Below are 18,100 nucleotides of genomic sequence, written 5' to 3'. Positions count from 1 at the left end.
CATTGATTTATCTCATTAGAAAATGGAGAAATAAATCTCAAATGACATTTTTATGCAGTGGTTTTAAAATATTTTTAAATATGTAAGTACTATCATATATAATTGTAGGCACAAATAACTAACTCACTGGTACTATTAAGGCAACAGAGAATTTAAAAGTTATTTATATTTTTCAAAAATCATGCAAGAACATGATTCATATCCTATGATTGTTTCCCTGGCTAATTCCTTTTTGCTTGCTATTAAATTATTAGATAATAAAGAAAGTATTGTTGTCTAGGCTTAGCACTTTGTTAGTTACATAAGAGTATGCATGGGGTTAAATAATATGAAATCTAAATTATAAAAAATGTCAAAATGAAATGTCATTAAGATCATTATGGGTTGGAGAAGGGTCAGGAAGAGTTGAACAGACAAATTGGAACTTGACCTGAGCATCGATATTGTAGGTAGTAATTGATATTTAACTAAATAATATGATTTATGACAGTAAATTATAAGTATTTAATAAATAATGATTTACTATGATTGAAGTAAATCATAGAACTAACTTGAGTGAGTTCTGTGTACAAGATTGGCAAAAAGTAAGGGCACACTAAAATTTAGGATTAATATACAGTATGTTTGGAGGGCTGTACTTCCAGATTTTTTCTGAAGGCTTATTTTTTCATCAAAGTGTCATGGATCTATGAAATCTTGTTCTTAAAAAGAAGTGACACTTTTCTGAAAAGACCCCAACACAAGAGGAGACGGAAAATTGTTTCACATTCTATGATTATTTCTCTGGCTAATTCTTTTTTGTTTGGTATGTTATGTAAAAGATGGTTAATCAGAGCTAACCTGTCTCAAGGCTTACACTTCTGTCAGGTTTCATGATTTAAACCAAATGATTGGTTTCCTTTTTCCCTTCCCCAGGAGCTGTGTATGGAGAGGAACCCTAAGTATCCACTGGTATCTCCTAGTGAGAAAAGTCTGAAATAAGAGGAACAGTGGCCAGAAATAGTTTAATATAGACAACAGAATAGGAGCTAACAGTTAGATTTTGCCATAAATTGAGTGGAAATTTAACTCAAGTAGCAGTAGATTGGGGGACTGCATTCATGCCATAGGAAATCTTGGAATGACTTAGCTATGACTCCTTTCCTGTTTACATGGTATCTTGTTTTAGTAAACTCACAGGGAAAACAAGCAAAAGGTACAACAACTTGATGATAAGGTGGGTGGGCAATATCCTGTATCGAAATGGAACTATGTTCTAGAAGAGTTGGATTTATTTCTGGACACCGACCTTTTTAAAAGCAATGCATCATTCTCCATTCAACAAATGCCTGCCATAGCCAATAATATGTTGGCTTGTCCATTTTCGGCTTGCAGTACAAAATAAATGAAAGCCAAGGACATTACAATTGGGAAGGAAGGAGGACTATTATTTAAAAGGCTTTTAAATGATGTCACTATATATTCTTTTAACAACATCCTCTAAAAGCCTTTGAAAAAATAGTCCCTTCCTCCCTCAGTTGTTAACAAAGACCGTACTGGGGACTGCTCTTTAAAAGGCTGTTAAATGGTGATACTATATTTTTTAACATCAACATCATTTAGAAACCTTTTAGAGAACAGTCCGCTTCACCCACGACTAACAGAGGGGGGAGAGAGGACATGGGGGAAAAGATTACTTTTTTAAAGGCCTTTGGATGGTACTATCCATAAATACAGCAATATTGTTATAAAAGCCTTCTTCCAATGGTGATTAAGCTTTTTGATATGCACTTTTAACCTCATGACCCTGTGTTATCTGACAGATTGGTGTTTTAACATTGCCTGAAAACTCAATTTACTAATAATCCAAATAATGCCTTTTATTGAACTTTCACAGTATAAAAATCAATTTCACATATACAATCTCATTTGATCCTCACAACTCAGTGAAACAGACAGGATATGTATAATTAGCCCCATTTCACAGAAGAGAAAAACAAGTCCAGTGGGGTTGTGGTTTAGCTACAGTCTCACTACTGTCATATGGCTGACTTGAAACTATAACCCAGATCACCTGACATCCTGACTAATACCCCATCCCGCTGTCTCGGGTTACCTTCATTACTTTTTTTCTTACTAGTATTCTTCACTGGTCTTTTCAACATGTCCAGATACTTAGAGGTAATTCCTTTTAATTAGTGTAAAAGTGGGATTCTATAATTTCAGTACTGAGGACAGACAGGTAGATGGTAGAAATTTTATTAATAATGTCATCCCAGTGAAGTAAAGAAGTGTAAAATACTGCCTCAAGGTGTGGTAGTCTCCTGTGATGTTGCGGCATTCAAAATTTTTGAGATTCCTTTGCTTTATGATGTATGCTTGTACAATTATCACCTGAAATACACTTTCAGACATCTAGTATTAAGTAACTGATATTTTGAAGACAATCCTAATTTCATGTGATTGATTTATTTTTGAAAGTTATTGTTTGCTAAGGATACTGATTAAAATGACAACATTCAACACATTTCCTCACCTGTCATTAATCTTTGGAAAGAAAGAATTCATGCTGGTAATTTGCACTTCATATAGTTCCCTGAAGAGAAAAAAAATCTCTCCACTAGCTTACATTACTGACCTTTACTTTTCTTATCATAAGGTATATTTTGTGTTTATGAAAAATAAATTATAGCATATTGCTTTACAGAAGGGATACATACAAATATTAAATTCCAATGTTTGCCACTATTTTTTTTGTCTTATGCTAATAAACATTATATTTTGTAATTAAAGAAGGGTACTTTCATCAACAAAGGGCTTCCACATGCAGTATCTCACTGACTCCTCATAAAAGACTCCTATTAATTAGGTACTATTACCCTTTAATGTACAAATTCAAGCTTAGAGAAGTTAAATGATTTTCTTCTCATGAAATCATTTGGAGGTCTCCTAACTTAAAAATATAGTGTTTTCTTTCTTGCCACTGCCAACCCTAACTCTGCCTGACAAGAAAGAAGCAATAACCTTTCTTGCTTCTGAAGAAAAATGTTTCATATGTTAAAAATAAGTATAGCCTGAGAACAACATACCTGTACCAGAGTGCAAGCAGTGAGGCTCCAGTGCAGGACTTGACCCAGGAAGAGTTTTGTAGCCAGGTGGCTTCACTGTAAAGAAAACCAGGTCATCAGAAGGCTTTGTTCCCACGAACTTGGACTCCAAAGAATCTAAGGTTCCTGTGTAGCAAAATCAAGTTCTCCCCATCCCTGTCTCCTCACTGAAGAATTTGAAATATTTACACACATATCAGGAAGAAGAAATGTTTATGAGAGAGAGGTTGATTCCTATGGCCTCAGAGGACCCATTTTCCCATCCTTGCCCTGTGTCACGAATTTCTCCACAACTTCCAGACTGGCATCTGTGATGTGTAAAGAACCTTTTCTCTTCTGTCAGATTCACAAAAAGCATCCCTAGAGGGGTCTGTGACTTAATATTAACATACTCATAATAAAACTCCCTTTCCAATTTGTATACCAACTAAAATGTACTTCTTTTCCTATCTCTACTCATGTAGATAAGATCCATGTCACCTAAGTCACAATTCACTTAAATGCAAGGTAGCACAGCCAGCTTTTAGAAGCAATTGTCCCATCTCTGAAATATGTAGAACAGCCAACACTTTCCCTGACACACTTTTGTAAAGTACTATCACCTAGCCTAGCCTTTCTCTGAGAATCTCCATTTGGATCTTGAGGTCCTATAGTATATCTTTTCAGCATGACCTCACTCATAATGGCCTATAATTCTGTCTTGGAAGAAATCATTATTACCAGTAGGATTGTTTGTGCGAAGCTCCACAACTGTTCCTTTCAGGTCATTCAGTTTTCATCCTCATATCCCTTACTTTTCTGGGACCCATTCCATCTTATTGTGCCCTCTTCCCTTTGTCATCATTCTTCTCTTTGGCTCTCTTAATCACTTACCCACATTCAGTGAAGATCTTCGCATCTCATACATAATCTCTGCAGCTCACCATCATCCTGGAAGACCTCAGTGTTCCTATTAACAACCTGGCAATATGTGACCCCATAGCCTCTAATAACTTCACCTTCCCTGAACTTCACCTATACATCCTTTTATTTCAACTCTGAAATCTTAACTTACTTCCTTACTCGTGCCTATCGTACTTTTTGCAATTTGAAAAAAAGAAAAGATTAAAAAATGTCGTAAGTGTCAATGAAGATGGCCTAAGCTGGTGGTAGAGGAACAGAAAAGAGGAATGAATACAAGAGACAGAAAACTTATCTAATTAATTATTGGAAGGAAATAAGGAGGATGTCAAAGATAATGCCAAGGTTCTGAGCTTCGTTATGATGGGAGAAGAGACTAACTTTTTAAAGATATTATATCATTGATATTGTTAATGAAAAAGCAATAGAACTACTAAGATCAAATGATTATCACATCTGTCAAGTAGCAACACAACACATAATTGTTTTGTGCTTCTGTAAAATGTTCTGGGTTCTAATGGAAGTCATTATAACCAGTTATTGGAAAATTGTGTTGAACACTTTGAAAATCAAACTCAGTCTGTTTTTACTAGTACCCTTAAATGAAAAGTAGGAAAAGAAATATAAAAAAGAATAGTAGAAAATATCTATGAATAGTATAACGTATCTGTATCCATGGTTCTGGTACTGTTTTTCCATGTAAGTGATAAATAAAAAATACATATGCATCATTCTAGACTTCAGATTTATAAAAGGTATTAAATGTATTGACAGTGAAGCTTACAGAAAACATGGGATATTATAATTTCCTCCTTATCTCAAAACTAATGTAAATTGAGTATATCCTATACCAGGGTTCAACAAACTTTGTAAAGAACCAGACAGTAAATATTTTCGGCTTTGCCGGCCATAACCACCCAACTCTGCCACTGTAGTACAAAAGGAGCCACAGACAATAGATAAGTGAATGAGTGTGTCTGTGTTCCCATAAAACTCTATTTATAGACACTGAAATATGAATTTAATATAATTTTAATGTTACAAATGTTTTTCTTTTGATTTTTGAGCCATTTGAAAATGTAAAAGCCATTCTTAGTGCACAGGCTGTACAAAAATAGGCAATGGACCAGATTTGACCTACAGGCAGTTTGCTGGTGCCTGCTTAACACCGTGTATGAATTAAGATGTTCATTAAATGTTTGTTCATTATGTGTTCAGATCTTTCTGCAAATATATATTTTGACATACATTGATTTTACCAAAATAAGAGATAAGAAAGTCTCATGTTTTTTATAATGTGTACTGATTAGTAAAATATGAGAAATTATCATGATTATTTTCTAGGATATCTAAATTTATATACATAAGGAAGAAGTTATCTTTAGGATTAAAAACTATTTATTTGGAGCAATATTTGCTGGAAAAGTCACATATATTTCTTTGAGCCTATTCTTACACGTAAGAGTTAAGCAAATTTGCCGTTTACTTTTTCTTAATCCTATGCTAGGTACTAGGCTCAATGCAGTGGATTGAAGGTAAAATAATGACTTACTTTCTACAATTTACAGGGTAAATAAGACAATACTGTGGCCTTCTGCATTACAACTGTTATCAATTGAGACATACATTGGTTTAAAAGTACTAGTTTTAAAGATGAAGCTGTATCTCTGTTTATAGCTATTTTCTTACCTCATCATTTTTATAAATCATATGTCTAAATAGACACTGCTGTAAAATAAGACAAACAAAACTAGATACAAAGAGCATTTTATATACTGTAGATCTTCATGTTTTTGAAATTCAAAACCAGAATAGATTGATGATACTTAATGACTGATTAACTGAATATGGATTAAAGCATAAAAGGTTGGAAAACATTGTTTTCATAAAGCTTTATGTGGAGATGTCATTTTGGAAATAGTAATGCAGATGCTGAAGAAGGTTTATTCTAAGACACTTGATATTCCATGTTTTATTTTTCAAATCTCATTTTAAATTTTATAATTCAATCATTTTGAACAGCTATGTTCAAAAGAAGTTTTACAACTTTAATCTTAATAATCTCAGAAAAAGCAGACATGCTATGTCATAAAATAACTATTAGTGACTAGTTTGTATCCTATAAATCTAACTTGAGTTGATAATATGGTCCATTACCAGCTAACTGCACAGAGTATTTTTCATTTTACACTCTTCAGTTACTTTTTAGTGAAGTGTTAAAAAATATGAAGCTTTTCTCCTCTCTAAAATTGCACGCTGTCTGTCTGTTATTAGGGAGATAACAGCTCTTATAAATGTTTCAGTAAGCGCTAAGTAGACAGTTATGTGCACTCTCATTCCACGCTTATTTGCTTACTGTAATAAACTGATAAAATATGTGTGGTTTGTCTCAGTGTATCTACAGGCATCATGAGTCACATAGATTTCCTTTAGAAATAATGTTGTATCTGCAGAATTGATTGCTTATTTTCATAAACCATCTAAAGGTACACAAACGACTTTTATTATTTAAACATATGCTGTGTAAAGATTTGTAGAGGATTATCTCATTGTTACTCTATGCTTTTTGTTCTGTTAACTCTTGGGGGAGGCTTTTTATTTTAGAGTTACTGCAGTTATTGAACTAATTACCTCCTCGAGAATCATAGTGAAGATGACCCATATCATTTGCTTATAATGCACCTAAATTTTTAATTTTTGAACATTAGTAGTTAAACAATTAAATCAAAACTAATGTTTTCAAACGTTGTCTTTCATCTTATTCTGTTTATAGAAGTTTCATTAAAATAATGCTTATACCTAAAACTAGACATTTTGAGAATTAGTGTTTGTATTATAGAAGTCCTTCTAGTGAATAAGTTGTTCATTGTGAATGCCTCGAAGAAATATGATATTTTTCCCAATGTTTGCAATTATATGTAATAGAAAATTTCAAGTCAAGTCATATCCTACAAACAACAAATATTGATATTGATAATCTCCACTTATCACCATAGTGTGCTCCTATAAGACTGTAGTATTTTGGGGTAGAGTGTTATAATTGAGCGCTCAGCATTGAATATAGTTATGACCAACACTAGAGGTATATGATTTGCAAATCTCTATAATCATTTAAAATAGTAAAATTATGCTTTGAGTTCTGAAAAAGGATAAAATTATTTTTATACATTGAGCATAAAAATGGGGAGTAGATGGGAAGAATCAACATAATAAATAAGTAAATTACATATATTATGTCAGAGAAGATATTGTGTGGCTATGGAGAAAGAAAAAGGAATCAGAAGGGGGACACACAAATGGGTTAAACCCCATGAAGAAGGTAACATTTGAACAAAGACATCAGAGTTGAACCATGTGCACATCTGGAGAAAGTGCACTGTAGGCAGAGGGAATAAACAGTGCCAAGGGCCTGTGGTGGAAGCATTACGGGCATATGCAAAGAATAGAAAGGAAGTCAGGGTGACTGCAGTGGAGTGAACAGTGGGTTCAAGAGTAATAGGAAATGAGATCAGGAAGACACAGGGAGCCTGGGCACGTGAGGCCTTCTAAGGATCCTTAGGCCTCTAAGGATTCTTGGCATTTACTCTCTGAGAATTGGGAACCGTTACAGGGTTCTGAGCAGAGGAGTGACATGATGTAATTTTAACTGACTCATTCTGGCTACTCTGTTCAGAATAGATTCAACATAGCAGTTCAGTCTGTGTTGAGTAGGATGCAGAAGTAGAAGCAAAGAGACCAGTTAGGAGGCTGTTGGAATAATCCAGATGAGAAATGGTGGTGGCTCAGACCAGGATGGTAACAGTAGAGATAGAAGTAGCCAGACTTTACTTAGTTCGTTCACATAACTGTGGATTCCTTCCTTGATCTCTCCCTCACATATCAGCTATACCTTGTGTGTTCTTCTAGTCCACTGAGCCTAACTCTGTCATGGCATTTATCACACTGGTTGATTTACTTAGTTCTCCTTAGCTAAACTGTAATCTTGAGGACTGGGATACTTTGTCTCTGTATCATACTCCTTAGTACAGTGGTTGGCACAACTAATTCAATAAATGTTGGTTAGATGAAAGAAGAATTAAAAAATTAATGATTAGTGGTTACTTTGTGTTTGAAATAATGGTGTTCTTAAAGGACAGAGGGCTGTGAAATACCTAATTCTTTCACATAACCACCTTTCTCCCCCAAATGCCCAAGAGACCACTTAGGGTCAGAGGACAAAGAAAAGCAAAATAGGCCGGGCACGGTGGCTCACGCCTATCATCCTAGCACTGTGGGAGGCCAAGGCAAGAAGATTGCTTGAGCTCAGGAGTTCGAGATCCCGTCTCTACTAAAAATAGAAAATTAGCTGGGCCTCTTGGAGCCCCAGCTGGAGTCCCAGCTACTCAGGAGGCTGAGGCAGGAGGATCACTTGGGCCCCCGAGTTTAAGGTTGCAGTGAGCTGTGATGACACCACTGCACTCTAGCCCAGGCAACAGAGTGAGACTCTGTCTCAAAAAAAAAGAAAAAAAGAAAGGCAAACTAGTACTTTGTTATTAGTGTGGGCCTTGCCCTTCAAGCCTAATATAGAACTCCAGTGAGTTAGGATGGAGTTTATCAAGAAGTCTTCTCTTCTGTTGAAGGTAGGCTTAAGTAGCCTTGAACCAAAGCAAGTCATTAGTGAACCATATGGAGTTGATAATTTGACTGGTTTTGACCTACAGATATGGCAGATAGATATGGTTCAGTCTAATCAAAGGCCAAACCTGAGTCTCTGATCTCATGGTTTCTACCTACCGCCACTGTACAGAGAGGGGCAAGAGAGCATATTCTTCCATTACAAGCTTATTTCTCCCTCCAATTAGTGTCCTGAAATCTGACTAATCCCAATCCATAGCAGGGTCGGGGAGATAAATGATAGAAATGCAATTTGCACTAGCTTAAGCAAAAAAAAAAAAAAAAAGAAAATTACAGGAAGGAAAACCAAGCTTCAGCAAGGGCAGGAGTATGTGGGAATATGTCTAGCACTCAAGAACCGTCCAGACCAAAGTTACCAGCTGGTCTTTCTATCTTTTATCTATGCTCTTCTTTGAAATTTACTTTATTCTTTTTTCTCATTGAACAATGTGGTGGGAAACGTGGCCACAGACAACATTAGAATTTTAAATCTCAGAATTTTAGCCACTTGAGAGAGCCTGGCTGAAATTCTTAGGTCCCAAATCCAAAAATCTTAGGAAAGACACTCATTATTCCAGGTATCCATTCCTGAAGCGGTTAACTGTGGCCAGGTCATGAGGTGGCATCAGAACACACCAGCTCCATCAAATACTGAGTGTGGCAGGGTTTCTAGGTAATAGTCGAGTGTGTTGGGCAGACTGTCCCACACATAACCACTGCAGTGTAAAGCAGTGGGGGCAAAGCTCCCTCAAAAGACCAGCACTTAGTTTTGATCCAAACAAAAGCAACCCTGAAACACTGAATTCTTCTTATTCTTCATTGTCATAGGACTTACTTAATGCTTTGTTGTCAACTGTGAGAACATTTTGTGATACTTCAGAAACCCATAGAAATAATTAACCAAGTCATAACATGGACTTTCACGAAGGAAAGCCAAAAGAAAAATGCAGTCTCTGCTATGTAAATCTATATTCTCCTTAGCAAAAACAGCCGATATGGTACCATTGTGCAGATTTCAAAAAAGCCACCTTTGGAATACAAACTGTATTTTTAGCTCCTATCCACCCCTTCTTCAGTCAGATGTCACTCCACAACTGTATATGATGGTCTTACTAAGTGTTAATTTAGCTGTTTGAAATAAGTGGCTTTAAGAATTATTGAATGACAAAAAAAAATGGTTATCAAGAACTGTAAAGGGGCCGGGCATGGTGGCTCACGCCTGTAATCCTAGCACTCTGGGAGGCCAAGGCAGGAGGATTGCTCGAGGTCAGGAGTTTGAGACCAGCCTGAGCAAGAGCAAGACCCTGTCTCTACTAAAACATAGAAATTATCTGGACAACTAAAAAAATATATATAAAATTAGCCAGGCATGGTGGCACATGCCTGTAGTCCCAGCTACTCGGGAGGCTGAGGCAGAAGAATTGCTTGAGCCCAGGACTTTGAGGTTGCTGTGAGCTAGGCTGACACCACAGCACTCTAGCAGGGGCAACAGAGCAAGACTCTGTCTCAAAAAAAGAAGAACTGTAAAGGATCTGAGATGTTACCCTGTTTGCAGGCTAACAAGTTAACCTGCAACAATTTCGTAGATACTGGTAGAAGACACAAGACTCCTAGGTCAGAGACACGGGAAATTTATTACTCACAGCAATACCAGTAGCCAGAGTAACATCATTTGCACTTCTCTGAACCCCGATTCCCACATGATGAAGGCCAGGTGATGTTAACACATGCAGTGTGTTGCTTACAGGAGAGGAACCTGAGTATAGAAGATTCCAGGCTTTTATAAGGGGCTGTTAGCAAATCTGTCCAACCTTTGCCCCAGAAGAAGATTTTATCTTTATAATTCTTGACAACAAACAGATCTATCACCTGCCCCAGGAGGAGGTATTATCTCCATCTTCCAGAGGCTGTTTGCTATATAAACATCCTTGAAAAGAGTTTCAGGAGCAAAGTTGTTAATGCCTTTGCTCAGATGTGAGACCTGTAGAGAGACTTGTTCCCCAACAGCAAGGGAAGGAGATTAGAGTGGGAAGGATGTAACATTTGTGCCCCTAGATCAGAGGTCAGCAGACTTTTTTTGTAAAGGGCCCAGATATTAAACATTTTAGGCATTGCAACTACTCACCATTGTAGAGCAAAAAAGCAGCCATAGACAATATGTAAATGAAGTGAGTAGAGTTGTGTTCCAATGAAACTTGATAAAAATGGGCAACAGGCCATATTTGGCTTATGGGCTGTAGTTTGCCCAACCATTGCCCTAGAGGTTGTGTTTAGATTTGTTAAAGTTCTTTCTTTTTTCTTAAACCCTTATTTTCACAGTCCAAATCTAGGTCATTCAATAATTAATGTACTTTTTTTTCTTTTCTTTTCTTTTTTTTTTTTTTTTTTAGATAGGCTCTCTGTTACCTGGCTCCATCATAGTTCACTGCACCTCAAACTTGGGGGCTCAAGTGATCCTCCTGCCTCAGCCTCCCAAATAGCTGGCACTACAGACATGTGCCACCATGCTTGGCTAAATTTTCTATTTTTTGTAGAGATAGGATCTCGTTCTTGCTCTGGCTGGAATTAATGTAGCTTTAACCTTTTTTTTTTTTGTACATCTAATAAAATTGTTGATATTTATAAAATGTGAAGTCAGAAAAGCCATTTTACCCCCATAAAGAGCTGAAATTAAAAAAAAAAAGAAAAGCCATTTTGCAATTAGCATCTTAGAATACAAGCAGCCACGGATGTTATATATAATTCTGGAACATAGGTATCTGATGTGCAAAATATTGTACTAAAGTCTTGCTTTTCTGTCAGGATTAAGTATATTATGTATGGAAAAAGTTGAAGGATTTATGGAAACCACTGTTTTCATTTAACAAAGTATCACCTATGTAGTTTATCTAGATATTGGAGAAGACTGGCTTAAGATGACTTGTATGTACTTAGGAAACAAAGGTAAAAAAGCAATCAGACACTTTCATTTAGTCCCTTTTTGTAGTTTAACAAATATATACTATTATCACAAAGTGTCATTTATGATCCTGTTTATTGTGGAAGAAAGTACATAGACCTCTCCATGTTATCACAGATAACCTTTGAGGATTTTTAAGGAGGGCTTTGGGCCTTTATTAGATATTGAATTCATTACGGAATGCTTCTTACCTTGTACTTAGTTGAGTGTGGAAAGAATGAGTGGAGAAAATTCTACTGTTTTTATTCCTTTATACATCCCTTAACTTCTTTTTTAACAATTATATAAAGCTGCAGAATTTTGAGAGAAGGCAGAAAAAAACAAATGTTTGGACCATGTGTCCCAGTATTAGACTGAGAAAGAGAATCAGTAGTAAATTAACCAAGACTTATTAATTTCTCTTAAATGACTAAAGGCGTACGTCTAAGCCCCTTGTGTGATATTTAGATTACTACTTCTGGCTGCTTGTGAACCAAACCCTTGCTTCTATTCTACTTTGCCCACACTACTCTACCCTTGCCTCTCTCCAACTTTCAAATAGTCCTCCCTTTTAGATTACAGTTTTGGCATTCTTTCCCCATATTATATATAGCCCAAACTTTTATGAGTTTCCACAGGATAAAACTAGCCACAACACCTATTTGATGATTTAATCATAACTGAGTCTTTGGAACAATGTAGAAAAAAAAAGTAAGACCTAGTCATTGTCTCCCATGTGCTAACCATCTAATTAAGAGAACAAACATATGATACTGAAAAATATAATTAGCCAGTAAAGAGATTGTGTTTAAGGTTGATTATCATAGCCTCAGTGGCATGGGAACTTATGTGGAAAAAAGATTTTTGGCTGAATATAAATATATATTAACATATATGTGTATATATACACAGACATGTATGTACGCACATTTTGTGTATTTAGATGCCTACTCTATCTTTGAGTGAGTGTTCACTGCTAAGGATTGTTATCTTGGGTTATGCTAATCTGAGAATTCATGATGATAGAACTTAGAGTGAGCATTGAAACAGAAGTTTTGAAAATAATTTTTATTTCAGGAAAAGAACCCAAGCTTAGAAATCAAAGTGATTTGAAAACTGAAAATGCTAGACTGTTATTAACACCATTAAAAAGCTAACATAGAATGAATAGACCAGTTGTTCCGTTACTTTATATAACCAAAATTTAAAATTTATCTGTTTATTATATTTTATAAATAAACTCTCCTGTAAATTTTTATGATTATTTTTAATAGCCCGTACTTAAAAGAGCTTTTTGAGAAAGAATACTGTGTTTAAATGATGTTAGAAGGCATTATTTATCATTTTGTATATATTTAACTTAGATTTTTGTTGGATTTTAAGTTATTGAGATTACTAAGTTTTTAATATCAGGTGTGAATGGCATAGTGAACATGTTTAATGTTAAGATTGATATGTACTCTCACAATTATAATGGATAACCTAGTCGGGAGAGCATACTTGTTAGGGAAAAAATCTTGATTAGGCCTGTTTAATTACGAATTGATTTTTTTAAAAAAATTTGCCCATGTCAGGTCAAGCCTAATGTGCAATACTTAGACTTTGAATGGAAAGATGGCTAGCACATGGTTTTAGAATGAACAGTGTTTCTTCATTTAATTGCTGCCTGTGATTCCAATCAAAATGAAACTGAGGGAAGAATAGAGTCCAACATTCAATGGAAAGATAAACAGATGATTAACCAAGAAAATATTGACAAGAAAATGTGGAAAGATTTATTTTATGAGATAATTGAATTATATTGTAGGGCTATAAAAAATAAAACAATGTGGTACTGGTTTAACAAATCAATTGAGGCCCAGAAATGTCTCCTAGTACATAAATGATTAGAATGTTTGCATGTACAAATCATTGAGGAAAGGCTATTCATTAGCTCATGTAGGGATAATTGCTTCAATATTTGGAGAAAAATAATTAAATATAGAGGACGTATAGCTAAATCAATTCCACATGAATTAAAAAAATTGAAACCATGAAAGGTCTAGAAGAAAATGTGAGTGAATCATACCTGATCTCAAAGTAGGAAAGATCTTTTTAATCATTAAAGCAAGGGAAGAAGCCACCTTAACCTATAGGTAGGTCATGGTCTTCAGTTTACAGTGAAAGAAATTCAAGTGAAAAATTGTTCAAAGAGTCAAGATTGGAAATGAAGGTACAGATGTCCATTATTGGTAGATGAGACTATCTTATAGTTGAAACACCCAAGAAACTCAAAAACTGCTAAAACTAATATGAAAATTAGCACTAAGATAGCTAAATCCTAGAGTATCTAGGAAAGAAACTAAGTTTATAAACTCTGAAAAAATTTAGTATATTTATATATTAATAACTGAAATTATTCTCTTCTATTAGGCTTATATTGTCAAAATATTTTAATATATGCATACAGAGTACAGAAAAAAATTAATATTGTCTTGAGGACATTTGCTTTACATTTTTATATCATTTCTGACTAATACCTATGTGTGTGATATTGTGACTCATGATGTTTCAGAGAAACCAGGAATTAAATGTCATAAATGTTTTCTTATTTTCTAAAAGAATTAATAACTTTATTCACTAATTCACCATTTTTTTTTTCCTATGCGCAATAGGTCTCTACTCCTGTCTTTGTACCAATGAAAACTCATGTGCTGCTTCATCGAATGAGTGGAAAAGGACTAGCTGCCAATTATTACTTTCCGAGACAGCCTTGCATTTTTGGTGATAAGATGGTCTCTGTACAAATAACATTGAATAATACTACTGATCAAAAGATAGAAAATATCCACATAGGGGAAAAGAAACTTCCTATAGGCATGCAAATGCATGTTTTTAATCCAATAGGTAAGTATTGATTCTCATTTAAAATCTTAACTATATTTGATAACTGAATGTGTTCATTTTAAAAGCAAAAGAATATTTTTTAGTAAAAAAGTAAAACAGAATATTATCTTTTTTTGTTTTGTTTTTTTTTGAGACAGAGTCTCACTCTGTTGCCCGGGCTAGATTGAGTGCCATGGTGTCAGGCTAGCTCACAGCAACTTCAAACTCCTGGGCTCGAGCAATCCTCCTGCCTCAGCCTCCCGAGTAGCTGGGACTACAGGCATGTGCCACCATGCCCGGCTAATTTTTTTCTTTATATATTTTTAGTTGTCCAGATAATTTCTATTTTTTAGTAGAGACGGGGTCTCACTATTGCTCAGGCTGGTCTCGAACTCCTGATCTCAAGCGATCCACCCCCCTCGGCCTCCCAGAGTGCTAGGATTACAGGCGTGAGCCACCGCGCCCGGCCTAGAATATTATCTTATTGACTATTAGTATACTCAGTTTATATTTGTTTTCCCTTTATAAACGGAATTTATCATACAAGATAAATATATTTGTTTGCCCTTAGTGAATCAGGTCCCAGCAATACTAATACCAGTAGTGATGAAAGATGGATCTGCAGAATCAAAATTGTCATCCTATTTTACCTATCTGCATCACCTTCCCCCACCTCTCTTCCTGGTCAGCTTTATTCCCTGCATGATTTTAGGTGGCTTATTGTGTATTAAAAGCAAGAAAATCAGTCTGCCTTTTTGAATACCGTGCTCCCGTATCTCAAGACCCTTTTGTGTTTCCCTTCACGTTCCATAAATTAAAAAGTGGAAGGAACAAAGACTGAGAGGATGTACATTATTCTGCTTGTCTTCCTCTCTATGTATAGAATATAGAACAGCCCATAATACAGTACTGGTATTTACTCATATCGTGTTTTTAAATATTTTTAATCTGTTGCCATCATTTAAAAATCAAGATGTTTTTACATTTAAAAAAAGAAATCTCACTTTCCTTAGAAGAAAGCATAAGACATGGCAGTACTGGTCCTTCATTCCCACGTGCAACAGCAGCTATTGTTGCAGCCTGTGCTTTGCAGGTTGCCTCTGTGCCCATTGCATCACACTGTCTTCCCAGCTAAGTGTCAGTGGCCATTTATCATCCCCCTTGCATTTTTTAAGTATTTTGCTAAAAAATATAGGCTTTAGAAATTAAGTGTAACAGTCATATGTCTTACTTTGAATTTGATGTAGTATAATATTTAGAATGTCTATGTCTATTCTTTCTGGTTTTTGGTAAGTAGAGACAGTCCTAAGGTTTAGTTGAGAGAAGCTTCAGAAAAAACTCACTTAAAAGTGATATAAGGTGTGTGTCATTGTATCCTCCAAATGTTATAGTCAGAATGCTTCCAGATAGCTCCCTTTTACAATATAATAGTTCAGGTGAACAAAGCCTTTTGACCAGCATGAACTCAAATTTGGTCATTGGGCCTTCTTTACTCATTATCTCACATCACTATTCCATTTTTCTTCATCTTCCTCTGAGCTCTTTGGCATTGCTGAATTCCTTCCTGTATTTTCATGAGTCATTCAGTAAAGGAAGTCATTCTTTGTGTTATATTTTTACTCAAAGTAATAGAACAATTTCTGATCAGTAAAGCCTGGTAAAGTTTTATAAGCAACCAAAGAAAAGAAAAGTAGAGTTGAAGTAAGCTGTTTTCAGAATCCACTTAATATCTTTTCTTAATATTTTGATAATTAAGACAATTTAAAAAATACAACTTATCCTAATTTTTATTTAATTAGTTTGTAAAGTTAATATATTGCCAAGGAATTATAGAATATCCAAATTTGTGTTCTTTTTTATTGCTTGTAATCCAGCCTTTTTTACCTAGTTAAAAAATTAGTTTAAGAAGTGTCAAGCAGCTAATATATGAATGGTCTGAAGGTTGAAAATGTTATCCAAAGGTTAGAACAGTAGAACAGTATTAATTTTTCTTTGAGCTGGCATAATGAGTTGATGAGCTGACCTTTTGTTGGCCTATGTAGAATAGAAGAAATAAATATAATAAATTTCACAGTATGACCTTAACACAGAAATAAAATATGAATGTGTACCATTGCCTTAGTGCTAGTTATAAGCTTTTCTTTTTCATTCTTAGACAAATTTTTATGACTGTATGTTTCATTCATTTTGTTGGCATTTATTGAATGCCTTCAAGATACTGAGTTCTTTCCCATGTGTGGTATATATTTGTGTATAACATCACTCTATTACCAATAGATTACAGTACAGTTATAGATTATGATATATGTAAATCAGTCCTCCAAAAACATCTTAATAATGCAACAAACAAATACCATATTTCATGTTTTGGTAAAATAAGAGAGGTGAGATTTTTGTTTTATTCATTAAGTACATATGTACATTAAGGAGTCCAGCAATTTTCTTATTTGTCAGTAATCTGTTTTACTTTTGTCTATTTTTTAATATGTGATGATTTTTATCTAGATTTGGCCCTGCCTTTAGCATGAAACTGGATTGTTGCAAGAATATTAGGAATAGTGTGCCATTTTTTCCCAAAGGGACCAAATATATAAGAGATTTTTTTTTAAGGCACAAAGAATAGCCTTAAGCTCTCTGCACTGTATTCAGTGACTTTGTGTTAACAGCTGACAAATTTGAATTCAGCTAAGATTTTACTAGTTACTATACATCTGTCACATCAAAGTAGGTAGCATCCTATGAGATTTCATTTTTCATTATTAATGATGTGGTGTAATAGAGCCAGTATTGTTCAGCCTTTTCTACATAGCCATCATAAGTATATAACAGCAAAATCTAGAAGCATTGTCCAAATATAGTCACCTAGTTCAGTAAGCTTTCCCAATTTAGCGGGCTCCAAATATTATAAAAATCCATTATGTGAATAATTTTATGCTGATCACTTTGCTCTTAAAGCATCTATATAATAAAACATGTCATTGATCACGAACTGTTCTCCAGAATTAAGATGGCACTAAGCTCAGAGTTAATTACCTTAAGGCTGAAGATGGTATCAAACAGTGTCAAAGAGTGCTATCAAGAAGGCATCTTGAGAGCTGTCACTTTGTCAAATGAAATACAAGGATACATGATGAAGAGAGATCTAAATCATGAATGCCATCATGTTTTGGAGATGATAGCATTTGCTACCAATGTGATGTCAGATACAAACAAGACCAAACCCCAGTATTTTTAGAGTGCAGAAGAAGGCATTAAGCACATATATATATATTTTGCATTAATCATTAATAATGATTATTATCATCATTAATAATGAAAAATGAAATCACATAGGATGTCACCTACTTTGATGTGACAGTTGTACAGTAACTAGTAAAATCTTAGCTGAATTCAAATTTGTCGACTGTTAACACAAAATCACTGAATACAGCGCAGAGAGCTTAAGGCTATTTATTCTTTGTGGCTTGTATATATATACATGTTTTTTTTTACCCTATTGTAAATAAGTATATTTGCCAAAGTATAAGTATATTTGCAATAAGTATATTTGCAGCAAGTCTTCTGGTATTTAAGCAGCATCCTAGTAAATGTTAGGTTTATAAACAAATGAAATTTAAACTAGAATCAGCAAACCAACATCCATACCACTGAGCAAACC

At 34.8% G+C, this 18,100-nt stretch overlaps 1 protein-coding gene across 2 annotated transcripts in view; it reads left to right on the top strand.

The window, feature by feature from the left end:
• AP3B1 (adaptor related protein complex 3 subunit beta 1) overlaps positions 1 to 18,100 on the top strand; it is a 225,752-nt gene that overhangs the window by 169,945 nt on the left and 37,707 nt on the right. For both annotated transcript variants that reach the window (XM_045566381.1, XM_045566382.1), the window contains exon 23: positions 14,232 to 14,463. In XM_045566381.1, the coding sequence (XP_045422337.1) occupies positions 14,232 to 14,463 (232 nt within the window). The remainder of the gene's footprint in view (positions 1 to 14,231; positions 14,464 to 18,100) is intronic.

The sequence above is a fragment of the Lemur catta genome, chromosome 12 (genome assembly GCF_020740605.2).
Source record: "Lemur catta isolate mLemCat1 chromosome 12, mLemCat1.pri, whole genome shotgun sequence".
Lineage (NCBI taxonomy): Eukaryota > Metazoa > Chordata > Mammalia > Primates > Lemuridae > Lemur > Lemur catta.
This window is presented reverse-complemented; position numbering and strand designations above follow the sequence as displayed.